Here is a 14,622-nt window from a genome sequence, read left to right as displayed (position 1 = left end):
ACTGGTCGCAAATATCGACCGTAAATGCGATTGTAGACTCTACCACGTGCGCCAGTACTATTGTCGCGCGACATTACCACTGTCGCCCCTCAAGTTGAAAAAAAAAATTCACGCGACATTTCCACTGTCGCACCAAATTGAAAAAGCAAAAAAAAATAACTCGCGCGACGACATTAGTAATGGCGCGTGATGTTGGTTTGTCACGCGATATTACCAATGTCGTTCTACATCCGCATCCGCATCCAAATTACCAAATTTGCGAACAAAAATGCGAACGGACAGGTGATGCGACCAAATATACTACCACCTAGAGTTGGAATTCCGGAAAATTCAGAATTTTTCTTCAAATTTTAAAATTTTGACAAGTGATACTATCCGCTAGAGTTGTTTTTAGTCTTACATTCTTGATAAGCAAAGTATAATTCATTTCTTGCAATGTGAACTATTTTATTCTAAACCATATAAATTAGAGTTCATAGTCACAAAAATTTCTGATTTTCTAAAAATAACATAAAAAGTCTTCGAATTGACTGGTTACTGAATTTTTAAACGAATAAACAATAAAAACGGTAAAAGTCTTATAATTCTTGATGTTTGCCGAATTTTTAGCGATTCTTTTCGATTTTTATGATGATTAATAGCTTTTCAATATATTTATTTTATTTTCTAAATTACAAATATTTGTAGGATATATTGTAAAGAATAATAGGACTTTACCAATATACTAGCTTGTAGGCACGGCATACGCACCGACTCTTTTGAAAACATTTATATTTTTTTTAGAAAATTGGGACTACCATTTTAGTCGCTAACCCATTTTAATTTTCTAACAAATTATTTTTAATTAAGTTTTAATTAAGTTTTAAAAACCCATTTTTTTCAATTGGAAAAGAGATTATGTTTTAATAGGATAAGGATTCACGCTTTAATTAGAAGTGCTAGAATTTGTTTTAATAGGAGAATAATTCCCGTTATAATAGAATAGGAATTCTCGTTGTAAAAAAAGATTTCTGTTTTTCAAATAGGAGAGAAATTTATGTTTTAATAGGAGCTGCCATGGAATTTTAATAGAGCTCGAAAAATACTCCTTGTGGGAGCTTTAATATCAAGATTAGAAAGTATACCCGCACCAGCTATTTTAAAAATTTGTTTAACAATCATAACTATATATATATATATATATATATATATACATATTCTAACAAATTGTGATTCCTATTTTTATCGCTAACTCGTTTTAATTTCCTAACAAATTGGTTTAATTAAGTTTTAAAAACCCGTTTTTTAATTGGGAGAGAGATCCGGTTTTAATTTAAAAGTGTGATTCTCGTTTCTAATAGGAGAATGATTCCCGTTTTAATTAGAAGTATTAGATTTTTCTTTTTCTATAGAGGAGGAATTTCCATTATAATAGGAGAAAGATTCATATTTTAATTAGAAGTGCTAAAAAATTTCTTTTCAATAGGAGGAATTCCCGTTTTAATAGGAATTGATGACGTGGAATTTTAAGAGAGCTAGAAAAATACCCCTTGTAGGAGCTTTAATATTAAGACTAAAAAGTAGACTCGTGCATACACACCGGCATTTTTAAAAACTTGCTCAACAATCATAACTATACATATATAAATTTTCTAATTAACTAATTCGTGATTCCTGTTTTCATTGCTAACCCGTTTTAATTTCATAACAAATTGTTTTAATCAAATTTTAAAAACTCGTTTTAATTTCGCAACAAATTGTTTTAATTAAGTTTTAAAAACCCATTTTTTAATTGGAAGAGGGATCCGATTTTAATTTAGAAGTGTGATTGCCGTTTTAATTAGAAGTACATGCTAGAATTTCTCTTTTCAATAGGAGAGAATTTTCCATTTTAATAGGAATTGATAACGTTGAATTTTAAGAGAGCTAAAAAAATACTCCTTGTGGGAGCTTTAATTTCCTAACAAATTGTTTTTATCAAGTCTTAAAAATCCATTTTAATCTCTCAACAAATTATTTTAATTAAGTTTTAAAAACTCATTTTTTAATTGGGAGAGGGATCCCATTTTAATAGTTGATTTAATTTAAAAGTGTGATTTCGTTTTAATAGGAGAAGGATTATTGTTTTAATCAGAAGGGCTAGAATTTCTCTTTTCTAATAGAAGAGGAATTCCCATTTTAATAGAAATTTATGACGTAGAATTTTAATAGAGCTAAAAAAAAATACTCCTTGTGGGAGCTTTAATTTCCTAACAAATTGTTTTAATCAAGTTTTAAAAATCCATTTTAATCTCTCAACAAATTATTTTAATTAAGTTTTAAAAACCTATTTTTTAATTGGGAGAGGGATCCCGTTTTAATAGTTGATTTAATTTAAAAGTGTGATTCCGTTTTAATAGGAGAAAGATTCTTATTTTAATCAGAAGTGCTAAAAATTATCTTTTCTAATAGAGGAGGAATTTCCGTTTTAATAGGAAAATGATTCCCGTTTTAATTAGAATTGTCTAAAATTTATTTTTTCAATAGGAGAAGAATTCCCATTTTAATAGGAGATGATGATGTGGAATTTTAATAGAGCTCGAAAAATACCCTTGTGGGAGCTTTAATATTAAGACTAGCTTGTATGCCCGTGATATGACTTTCTTTTTTGAAAACATTTAGATTTTTTTAGAAAATTGGGACTACGGTTTTAGTCGCTAACCCGCTTTTAATTTTCCAACAAATTGTTTTAATTAAGTTTTAAAACCCGCTTTTTTTCAATTGGAAGAGATCTTTGTTTTAATAAAAAATAATTCACATTTTAATTAGATATGCTAGATTTTCCCTTTTAAATGGTGGAGGAATTCCCATTTTAATAGGAGAATGATTCCTGTTTAATTAGAAGTCTTTAGAATTTGTTTTAATAGGAAATGAATTCTCGTTATAATAGAAGAATAATTTCCGTTATAAAAAAGATTCTCGTTTTTCAAATAGGAGAGAAATTCTCGTTTTAATAGAGATGGCGTGGAATTTTAATAGAGAACAAAAAATATCCCTTTGGAATCTTTTGAAAACATTTATATTTTTAAAAAAAATTGGGACTACCGCTTTTAGTCGCTAACTATTTTAATTTTATAACAAATTGTTTTAAATTAAGTTTTAAAACCCGCTTTTTTCAATTGGGAGAGAGATTATGTTTTAATAGGAGAATGATTCCCGTTTAATTAGATACTGATTTTCGCTTAATTTTTTGATAGGGAGGAATTCTCATTTTAATAGGAGAAAGGATTCCCGCTTTTATTTAAAAGTGTTAGAATTTGTTTTAATACGGTAAAAATTACTCGTTATAATAGAAGAGAAATTTCCCCCGCTTTTTGAATAGGAGAGAAATTCTCGTTTTAATAGGAGATGACGTGGAATTTTAATAGAGCTCGAAAAATACCCCTTGCGGGAGCTTTAATATTAAGATATAGATATAGAGTTGCAAATTTTGAATTTGATATACGCTGAAAGTAACAATGACATGATGCATAATCAATGCACACTGCATACTAATCTATATTTGAATTATAACTTTGTTGACATCAAATGTTTGATAAGCATAGTATTGCTATTGGGACCCATTGTTATTACTTTCTTGCAATGAGAACGATTTATTTCTAAACCACATAAATTAGAGTGGCCAATGTCTGAGAAGTTAACATCAAATGTTGTGTCTGAGATGTGAACGTACAATTCGATAGCTATCTTTGAACTCTGAGATGTAAAATGTCTCTAAAATTAAATGAATTCTGCATTGTTGTTTGTTTGTCCTTGATAAACAGTTGAAAGATGTATTCAAGAAGAGAAGAATCACCAGCTAAATTTTGGTTCATCTCATTCTTAATGATGTATCTTACACAGAGGGAGAATGTTCAAGGAAAAATAAGTAAATGAGGTGGTAAAATCTGTACGTCCAATATTGAAAAATAGCAAGTGCCATTGCTTTGGCATAGGGGACGTACTGGCATGTACCGAGTCAAATTAAATATCGGAGCTTAAAATGTCAATTAACCATGCAATTCTCATGCAAAAGCAATATTCACATTTAAGGTTACAACTTGGTTAGAATTCAGCTAACCTATCCTAAATGGTATTTGCATTGGGAAGACACTTCCTTCTAACTTGATTGTTTATTAGGTACAACAATGTCCAATTCGCTAACACTCCACTCGGCCAAAGAATTATCATCCCTATACACCTCTGTTCCTAAATCAATGGACATCCATTGTCTTCTTGCTGGTGGTGTTCCAGGATCCTGCATTTTGATATTGAGAGTCAATTATTAGTACAATACCTTACAATTGAAACTTCATCAACTGAAATAGCTATGGTTGATGTTCTACCACATATGAACACTACTTGCTTACAGAAAATCATTTGACATTATTCGATCAGCTTGGCCATCCATTACTTTTAATAATTGTAGCCATCATGTGATCAGGAGTAGTTATCCATTATCAACACACCACCAGAACGAACCCCTCATTTTGGTTCCAACATAAATCATAAAGTTCTAGCTTCTGTAAGTAAGAGTGCGTACCTGATAGAAATAGAGTGAAGCGGACAAACCCCCAACATCTAGCTCCCAAGTCCTTGAATCTCCAATCCATCCGTCACCTTGTTTTGTAGGATAACCATAAGCTCCCCATACTGGATGAGGTAGTATCTGAAGTATTTCCTGAGGTTGAGGATTGCTGAATGGATCACATAGGTCGTATGGTTTCTCAAGGTGTTGTGCATTCCCAGGAGAGCAATGCAGGTGATATGCTTTGTAAGGGTACCTAGTAGTATCAGTGCGATGTACTCGTGTTCCATTAGGAAATGTGTGGTAAGGAGGACAGAATTTAAGGACTTCAGGCGTACACCAAGCAGTCGTCTCTGGATTAATGATCATCTCACTATATCGAGTGACATCACTTGTTACCTCCCCGTCACAAGGTTTCCCATTGTTCTTCCAACAACTCCCCATATCCATTAGATAGAATTGGCTATTACGACCTCCTCCTTTGATCACATTCAAGGTGAATTTCACTTTAAAATATGGTGACTCTGGAATCTGCAAAATTTTCAAATCAGTCAGTACTATAACATTATCACGGCCAAATTTTCTATTGAGTCCTCATTCTCAATCTATATGAAAGGCTTATTACTGTACTACGCAATCCAAAGTAAGGTGTCAACTGCACCTTAACACCGTGCATTAGACAGTTGACACTATCAAGCCCTCACCGGCCCCCTCATAAGTTGAGACCCAACCCACACAAATCTGTGAGGGGTTCGATTTTGATGATATTTTAGCCCATGGACCGGTCTGAGGGCTGTTTTGAATCCCCGAGTCCAAACCACATAATGTTGACCATCATTTGTTCAAAAAATCACTTTCAGCACTGAAATATTAATTTGGAAGCAACTCAAGAGGAAGAATATGGGGTAAAATTATAAAAAATCTTTGATAAGTACTTACTATCTTTGACATCCCCCTTGTTTGGTAATGGTAACCACCTGAAAACCCTTTTGTAGCATCTGACCTGAGGTAGAGCATTAACCATGGGTACTTCTTTGATGTCTTCAGCACATGGTGAAACACCCAACTTCCTTCTCCAAATTCCTTCTCCCAAGTGACTGAGTAGTATGATTTATTTGCTTCCATTCCCATGCTGACATTAGCATCCAAGTCCCAAGACCCATAAAAGCTCCCCCTTAATGTGGTCCTGTTTGGTCCTTGTAGAGTAGTATAGTCGTGATAAATCAATGGTTGGTTCATGCACCCTTTACCGAAGCATGGGAACCTAGAATCTGGGCCATATGGGCCAACCTTGTGACCATCTTTTGGACATTTAGCAGCATATGTGTCCATGTTACCACTCTTGAGCATGATCATCCAAAACTGCCATGGATTTGGAGTGTCGTTCACTTCACATTTAGAACCCAGATACAATTCTTTCTCGGCAGCGTATAGGTCTACGTCGGTTATATTTTCTCCTCCCAGAAAAGGGTCTCCTACACCTAGCTTGTTATCATGCTCGGTCACCCTGTGAACTACCATGTGAGGGAATCTTTTGCAGATGCTGCAATCCTTCCCACCTAAATAATAACGAAATTCATGAACTAGCTACAGGAGACCAAGTAGTAAATTACAGGAATTACATATCATGATACTAGCTACAGGAATATAGAGAATGTAAATTACATACCATCAATACATTAAGTTGAGGATCAAAAATAATGTATCATCTTAAGAAAAGAACTTAGATTATTGATGAGGTCAATAGATTTTTTAGCTTGACTTGGTTGTTGAGCTATTTCCACACAATTTAAAACAACCCTTATTCAACTCCAAACCAGCTGAACCATTGAGTTATGTTCCATCTTCTACAAACAGTGGCATCTAAGCTAGAAATGCAGACCGTAGTAAATCTTTGTCAAATCAAATAAAACTAAATTTCATGAACCGAAAGATAGACAATATATAGATTGTATTAATAAAACTCACCTTGTGTTGAACTTTTGTAAACGTCGAAGCAATCAGCAGCCCTTGGGCTACCCATGCCAGGAGTTTCATCACCAACCTCATTGCATTGATTCCAAGACTCAATTGCTACACGAAGATCGTCTCTTTGCATTCCTGGATCACCTATGGCCGATATATAATCATTTCCTGGATCGCCAGCTACCGCAGATATGTAAGCATTTCCAACAGAATCCGAAACCAACCCAAGAATCAAGTGGAGAAGAAGAAGAGATGAACAAGATAGGCTTCTCGTATTTCTCATTTGCAATCAGTTAGACCAGCTTTAACTTTGAAAAACTTTATTATATGCAACAGTTTGCTTGAAAAGTTGAGTTTGATGATATAGTAAGATGAAAGCAACTTTTCAAAACTTATTTTGGCGATAACATCCAAACAAATTTTCAAGTGCATGCAAAACTTGTCACAAAACAAAATGCCATGCTGCTTAATCTGCTTGGACAATGGTCCGCATATGATAGATAAACTTGTTGATAAAATATTGGCTAGAAAGTTCGTACACTAAAATCTGATTAAATGACTATTATTGGCAGGGCTTAAACTGCTCCTGCCTTAAAGTCAAAAGTGGATAAATTAGAAAACTAGGTAAAAATCAACCATTTTACTAAGTTTGACAGCTTCATTTTACCAATTTAAAGTCGTCAGTCGTCAAATTAGTTGTTACAACCGGTCCATTCTTCCTGAGAATAATGGTTGAAAAACGTATCTAATCATGGTATAAGTTGCACTATTGAATTTACTCTTAATTTTATATCCATGAAGCTGAAAATTGCAATTGGTAATTTGGTATCAATGTATCATGTGATACGATCATACGACCAATATGTGGGCCTAATTACGCCTGTTTAAATTTGAAGCCAGTATATAAATTTGTAGTGGGCAAGACTGCAACGTAAGCGTACAGCGTACCTATTCAAATCATACAGTGAGTCAGTGATACAAAGTCATTATCACCAATAATAATATGCAACATGAACAGATGAACCTATGCAGTTCTGTACACTACTTTCTGATTAATGGAGAATCTACGATCGAGCTACAATTATCCGAACTCTAAACGTTAAGATATATTATATTGCCAAAAAAAATTGACTGAAATTATTAAACTTTTTCTGAGGTCCTTTTCAACTATCTCTCACGGGAATAAGTGTTGGAGTGAAGTGTGTTACCAAAAAAAAATATTGGAGTGATGTGAACTGCAACCTTTCTTTTCTTTATTATCAAAGCAAGAATGCTGATTTCTTCCGTGAAAGCATAAAATTCCCTGGAAGCTTGCAAGGGGAAATATTCTTACCACATCTTGCTAATATACTTCATAATCTTGTTCATGGTTCACCAATAAAAAGAAACATACAGATGTGGCCATGGATAACTACAAGTTACACTGCACTGTTCAAGTGACATACCTGGTCAGCTACATTCTCATATGTAGGCCGGCGGCTATTCCACATAACTCCATTCGGCCTTTTTGTTTAATTGTGCAGCAATTTAACTTTTGCTATTTCCATATCAGTCACAACTTAGACTGCAACGGCATTAGCCTTGATTTGTGCATATATAGAAGAGATCATGGTGCGACAAATTATTTCTTCTTCCTTCCAAATATCACTTTGGGAGGAGCACAAAGAAAAAGGAGCACAGTTTCAGCATTTTATCTTGCTCAGTAATCCAAAAAGCACCAAACACATTACAAACTGATCGAACAGGACCATTTTATTGATTCACATATTCAATGTGTCAAATTCATCAACAATTAATTACTTGTAAAGATACTCAGAACTTACTTTTCTATAAGTTCAATGAAACACGTCCACTTTTCTTTTCTCCAAGTTCAAGACCAGCAATTAAGCTCAAAATGCCATAGCAAAATCATTGTCCACCATCAGTGATAAGATAAATTTAAATTATGACCCAGATGCAGCAGGAGTTCTCACAACTGAACCCAAGGATTTGAGCAGGGTTGATGATGGCCTCCTAATAGTATGATTGAGGAGTATCATAAGCGTCAATAAAGTTAATGCTCCAGCTTGATGGGCAGAACCAAGGGAAACTGGAACATATGAGAGAAGTGTTGATATTCCCAGAGTGACCTGAAGGGCCGCCATTCCCACTGTGCTACCAATCAAAGATCTTATAGCAGGATGTAAGTCTAACTTTCTAGATGCCCACCACAAACCACCCATGGAGAGTAGTGTTGCACTAGCTAGTATTCGGTGATCAAGCTGCACGGTTGGGGTATTCTCAAAGAAGTTGCGAATAAGTGGCTTCATACTAAAGATATCGTCGGGAATCCATGTATCACCCATCTTTGGGAAAGTATTAAAAGCATGGCCTGCATCATTTCCAGCAACAAAAGCTCCAGATACTGCAGTAATGCCAACAAGGACACTTATAGGAAGGACAAGTCTCTGAAGTTTAGCTGCCCCACGAACCCAAGCCATAGAGCCTGCAGGTGGTTCTGGCATGACAACTGAAAGACCAATCCAAAGAAGGCCACAGTATATTGCAAATGCTGATGTAAGGTGAGCTGCAAGTCGGTAAGGGCTTACTCTAGGCTGAACATATTCAGATTCTGGTTCCTCTAAGCCACTCTTTACCATCCACCATCCAATTAAACCCTGACCAGCACCAAGTGCAAAGAGAGCAGAGAGTCTAACCCCAAGTCGGACGGTAATGTATCCCTTTACTTAAGAAAATAATTTAAAACGCAAAGCAAACATTATACCTAATCCCCTTCCCCACATTCTATGGGCATATTCCATCCAATAAATGAACTTAAAATCTTCTATTGTCATCCCCTTATTTACTCGCTTGTACTCAGGAGACTGCTTATATTTGTCAAATTCAACCAACCACTGTTCCTCTGACAGAGGGGGGAGGCTACCAGTAAATTTCCAGTCAGTCATAGAAAGACCAGATCGAGTAAGTCGAGTAATACCACCAAGAACTACCATACTAAACACCCATGCAGCAGAACCAAAAATCCAAATCCCCACCAATTTCTGAGCATGAGAACCTGCAGTTATAAGCATCTTCGACCCCTCCTTAGGTGATGAAGATATGGTTGCAGTAGTGGAGATATTCCTTGATGATCGAGAAGGAAATCCCTTATTAAGAGATCTATATCCATATAAGGTGCTTCTCCAGGTGTAAGAACTTGTAGAGGATTTTGAGGAGAACAATCTCGAGGAGATGAGGGAGGATTCATTTGAGAACCTTGAAGAAGAATCCCTGATCTGGGAGTAGAAACTAAGGGTCTTCTTTCTTCGGAGAAAAGAAGCCAATTTGCTCTGAAACATTGTGCTTTGCTCACGTACACAACCTCTCACACTCAAATATTGCTTTAAGCTTTCCTACTCCTCAACAATGCAAGCTCTGACCTTAGGCTGCAAACACCTGTAAGATATACAAAGTAAGTAACTGGTATAGACGAAAGATTAGAAAACACAACCATGCTAAAAATCTATCTATAAATTTGGCTAATAACCTATAAAATAAACAAAATGCACTAATTAATATTACTTGTGGTGATCACAAAATCAAACAAAACACTGACCGCATTGTGTAAATCCATATTCTCATTTACCTACCATTTCATATATATTTATCAGCTAGAGAATTCCATCTCAAAGCAGAATAAAGTTTCAGAGGTCAACGATCATTTACACATATACATGCCCTCATTTTTCACTCTAAATGATTTTCCCATGTTAGGTGTCATTTTCCATTGTATTTTGGTCGGAAGGAAAACGCGGTTAAGCTACACATTTCCAGAGTCTTCTATACAATATACTATTGTAACTATGCCTACTACATAAAAGTAAATTATGTAACACTTAAGGTGTGTTTGTTAAAATTTTACTAATGAAAAGGAAAGGAAATAAAAAAAATGGTCCACTATGGAAAGGAATGAAATGGAATGGAATAGAAAGAGTTTTAAAATAGTGTATGTTTGGTAAACTGTGGAAAAGAAAGTAAAACTGAGGAAAGGAATAATCCTGTTTGTTATACAAAAGCTATGGAAAGGGAAAAAAAACTGGAAACATGAATAATTCATCCATATTACTTATCATTTTTCTCCAAACTACTTATCATTTTTCTCCAAAACTCATTGCTCTTGGGGGGAAAAAATTTAAAAACAAATGGCACGACCTTTTTCATTTTGCGGATATATAGATGACACTTGTAAATTAAAATGAATTTAGCATATAGAACCCCAAAAAAAAAAGACAAAAACTACCCTGTTTTAAAAGTATAAACACTTGTATGACACCTGCAAACTCATATATAATATTGTCTAACAATAATAATAGAGAACTCCCTCAAATACATAACCATTGTTGCATTCACTAAAACAATAATAAAAAACTACATTAATCTTGAAAACATCCAAAGCACTTAATTGATCTGAAACACTACAAAAGACTTTAACACTCTATCATAAAAAGAAAAATAACACATTAAAACATATCCAAAGTGTATCTAAAACACCCACAAAAGACTTGAAAACCCATCCACTCAATTATCACCAAGCTTCTTCAATAACCAACTAGCACGCTTGTTGGTACTCATCTTGAGAAAAAACATTTTCAGGTTTTCAGCACCATCTTGTGAAAACAACTCCATGGCTGCAATCTTTTGCTCCTCATCCAACACGTCAATTTCATCAATGGCTAAACAAATTTGGTCCCAAGTGAGGGCTAGAGCATTGTTCTTACTAGCCTCAACTGCAATTCTCTCACACTCAATTTCAGTCCTCTCACGCTTAATTTCACTCCTCTCACGCAAAGAATCTGCCACATTCTGCATAACAAGCCTCATGCCTTCCATAACATCATTATCTCCACCTTCCATGTTTTTACGCTTCTTCTGAGGCAATTTGCTTAAACGGGCAGACTGACTTGATGGTTGAGAAGTAGCAGTGTGTGAGCCTCCACCCTCGTTACTAGTTGTTGGGAAGCAATCCACATGGATATGCATGCCTTCGCTAAGCAAAGTATCTGAATACTGAACCTGTGATGACATGTCCATCTCACTTGCCGCTGTAGCGTCCTCATCCACCGTAAGACCAGTTTTCTGTATGTTACCGCAAGCTAACATTGTCTCTGAGTACTTCAAACCTCTAGTCAAACCTCTTTCTTGAAGTCGCTCACATAAGCTATTAAAACATGCTCTATTCAACTGGAGCATTTTATGGCCATTATTATCATTTTCTGAATACAACCCCTCTAGAGCTAGGTGCCTCTCGTAGTCCCGATTTCTATGTGGTGCCCTATCAATAGGCATGTTCTCAAGCATGCGAGACATTACAAAATATGCAGCAATTCAATGTTCTAAAAAACGCTAGGCGGTAGTCGGACGGTAGGGGGCGCCTAAGCCTAGGCCTTTCTTAGGCCTAGATCTAGCTAGGCTAAAGCGGTTTTATTTAATTATTTAATTAATTAATTTTTTAAATATATATGTATATTGTATAATTAATTTTTTTTTCTCTGGATAGAACAGGTTATTTCACTTATTTGATATGTGGCAAGACCTCAAGACTTAGCTTGATATCAAAGTTGTTGGAATTGAAAAGGCAAAACGAAATGGAAAAATGGGTCATCGTTTTTCTTCTTTCTTTCATCTGTTTCTCTTGGTTGAAGTGATTGTTTTTTATGTAATTGTATTGTATGGTAAACTGTATGAATTTATTGCAATGGGATGAACGACTTTTAATGAAATCAATATTTTCCTTTTGCCGGTTGAATTCGACATGAATTGAATACTTCTTCATAACTGCTCCACTAAGAAAATAGAGCCTGTGATGCTGAAGACATAGTTCAAAACCTATCTTCACTGATCAGTGATCACTACACACCGACAGAACAGAACAATGGCTACTCAAAGCATGCTCAATACAAATCAATTTTCAGGTGAAGATAAATCTGACAGCGCCACTAAAGACTCAATGATCTCCAATACGACTATAACCTATTTGTTTATTGTTTCATACAAAGTATTACATGAGTGCACGATGTTCAACCCGTGAATGGATACTTACACATCTACAAGACCTTTACCAAAATTCAATCAAGAATTGGTGCCTTTAGGAACCTAATAAGATATCTAAAATTCTAAATGCAAAACAAAAGGAAGTTGTGTCTACAAAAATTCAGTCCCCTGGTTCACCAGACTTCAAGACTTCCAATATATAATTTAAGCAGATACATAGCTTATGCAACAGTTTCTGATTTACAAGTTTTTTACTGAGCAGCTATAGCAGTACGGCTATAACAAGTTTTTTACTGAGCGGCTATAGCAGTTGAGCAGCTATAACTGAGTTCTATATCGTAAACTAAAGAAGATTTTTACTAAGTTTTTTTTCATATTAGCCGAACTCAGTTTTTCATATTGTTGACTCAGTTTCATATTAATTTCATGCCATCATATTTTTACTCAGTTTTTTTTCTACCAAACTTAGTGAATTGACTCAGTCAAAACGAATTAGTGAATTGACAGCCAAGAAGAGTCTTAATTTATTTTGGTTGCTGCCTTGCTGGAGAGAAGAAAAAAAAAAGAGAAGAAAAAAAGAGAGCAGAGAAGAAAAAAAGAGAGCAGAGAAGAAAATACATACCGAGAATTGCAGCTGATGTTTGTTGAAGAGTGACCGATTGTTTGTTTGTTGATGATTGTTTGTTTGTTGTTTGTTGATGATTGTTTGTTTGTTGAAGAACTGAAGAAGAGAGAAGACCGATTGTTTCTAAGCCCTATCGGGCTTTTTTAGTTTTTTTTAACTTAAGCCCAGAGCCCCAGAGAGACCGATTGTTTTTTTAATTGGGCTTGTAAACCGTCCAGCCCGCCTAGGCCGATTAATCCACCGCCTAGTCCCGATTAATCGGTCCACCGTTTTATCAACCGTTTAGGGTGAAAATCAAGATGGGCTAGGCACCGCCTGAAACGGCCGCTTTAAACGTTTTAGAACAACACTGCAGCAATTACACAAAAGACTGCAGCTATTTCGTAGTCATCCATATTCCTAAGACATCCATTATTGATCAACAGAGTTACAATTAATAGATAAGCATATGATACTACCAAGAAGTTGTACCATGATTAATAGAATGAGATAAAAAAATGTTTTATGATTAAGAATGGGTATTTCAAAATTTCATTAAACAAAAACTAGGAAAGAATTCTTACTACGAGTTAAATTTTGAATATTCAAAACTCAAATGAAATCAATTCTTACTAACCAAAAGCTAGTAACTTTTTTCTGATCGATCAAAACCACAAAAAGAAGTAGCCATGCATTGTCCCACTTCGTTACACAACCAATCTACTAAAGAAATGGCATTCACACCATAATCCATTTCATCCAATTAGTGATCCAAATTAATTGCGTCTGCCTAAAAAAATTCCTCATCAAATTTAAAGTCTGCCATAGTTAGACACTTAGCCTTAGCCATTACGCCATACTGTTCATAATGAAATTTCCTTAATCATATTTTTCAGTAACAAGCTTTAAACAAGAACATTCCGGTTGTGGTATGTACAGAGATGGACAGATTAGCAAAAAAATATGCTAATTCCATAAGAGAATGAGAGGGGAAGAAGATAGTACCTGAGGTTGAGTTTGAGAGCTGAATATTGAAAAGTGAGATACTTGTCAAAGATGTAGAAGAATGGGTGTGCCCTTGCAATGATGGGTACAAATAATGTCAAAGGCTTTAAATAAACTATAGAATATATGTTTTTTCTGTTATTGTGAGAAAGACCCAACCTCAATTAGCAGTTTCTTAATCAAATATGAATGAGAGAGAGAGAAAAAGAGTGCCTTTGATGGGAGTGTGGAAGATTGTTTGAGAGTTGAGACCAAGACTTTAAAAGAGATTTTGCAGATGAATGTTTTAGTTTTTTTATTTATTTTTTTTTTCTTGTGGAAATATTTATGGGGAATTTAATTGCTAAATCGAAAACTTTGCAAAATTGGAAAAAGAATTGTACAGTTTTGGATTTGTAAAAAATTACTTGGGGATTTCATATGAAGCAAAATTATTACAAGCCTCTAGTCTCTAGTTGCATCAAGTGGTGTAATAACTTGTTTTTCAAATTGC

At 34.9% G+C, this 14,622-nt stretch overlaps 1 protein-coding gene and 1 pseudogene across 2 annotated transcripts; both read right to left on the bottom strand.

Moving 5' to 3' along the window:
* Positions 1 to 3,976: 3,976 nt before the first annotated feature.
* Positions 3,977 to 6,979, bottom strand: LOC147478222 (uncharacterized). Its single transcript, XM_086581707.1, has 4 exons — positions 6,494 to 6,979; positions 5,465 to 6,084; positions 4,541 to 5,056; positions 3,977 to 4,255 (listed from the first exon to the last, which is right to left on the bottom strand). The coding sequence occupies exons 1-4, from the start codon at positions 6,771 to 6,773 to the stop codon at positions 4,118 to 4,120; spliced, it is 1,554 nt and encodes a 517-aa protein (XP_086437833.1). The 5' UTR covers positions 6,774 to 6,979; the 3' UTR covers positions 3,977 to 4,117.
* A 1,245-nt stretch (positions 6,980 to 8,224) lies between these two features.
* On the bottom strand, positions 8,225 to 13,871 carry LOC147478221 (heme A synthase COX15 pseudogene; annotated as a pseudogene). The gene is made up of 2 exons (XR_015207215.1): positions 13,762 to 13,871; positions 8,225 to 9,925 (listed from the first exon to the last, which is right to left on the bottom strand). The product of XR_015207215.1 is annotated as a heme A synthase COX15 pseudogene (transcript).
* Between the last annotated feature and the right edge of the window lie 751 nt (positions 13,872 to 14,622).

Source organism: Coptis chinensis, chromosome 9, assembly GCF_015680905.1.
Source record: "Coptis chinensis isolate HL-2020 chromosome 9, ASM1568090v1, whole genome shotgun sequence".
In the NCBI taxonomy this organism is placed as follows: domain Eukaryota; kingdom Viridiplantae; phylum Streptophyta; class Magnoliopsida; order Ranunculales; family Ranunculaceae; genus Coptis; species Coptis chinensis.
This window is presented reverse-complemented; position numbering and strand designations above follow the sequence as displayed.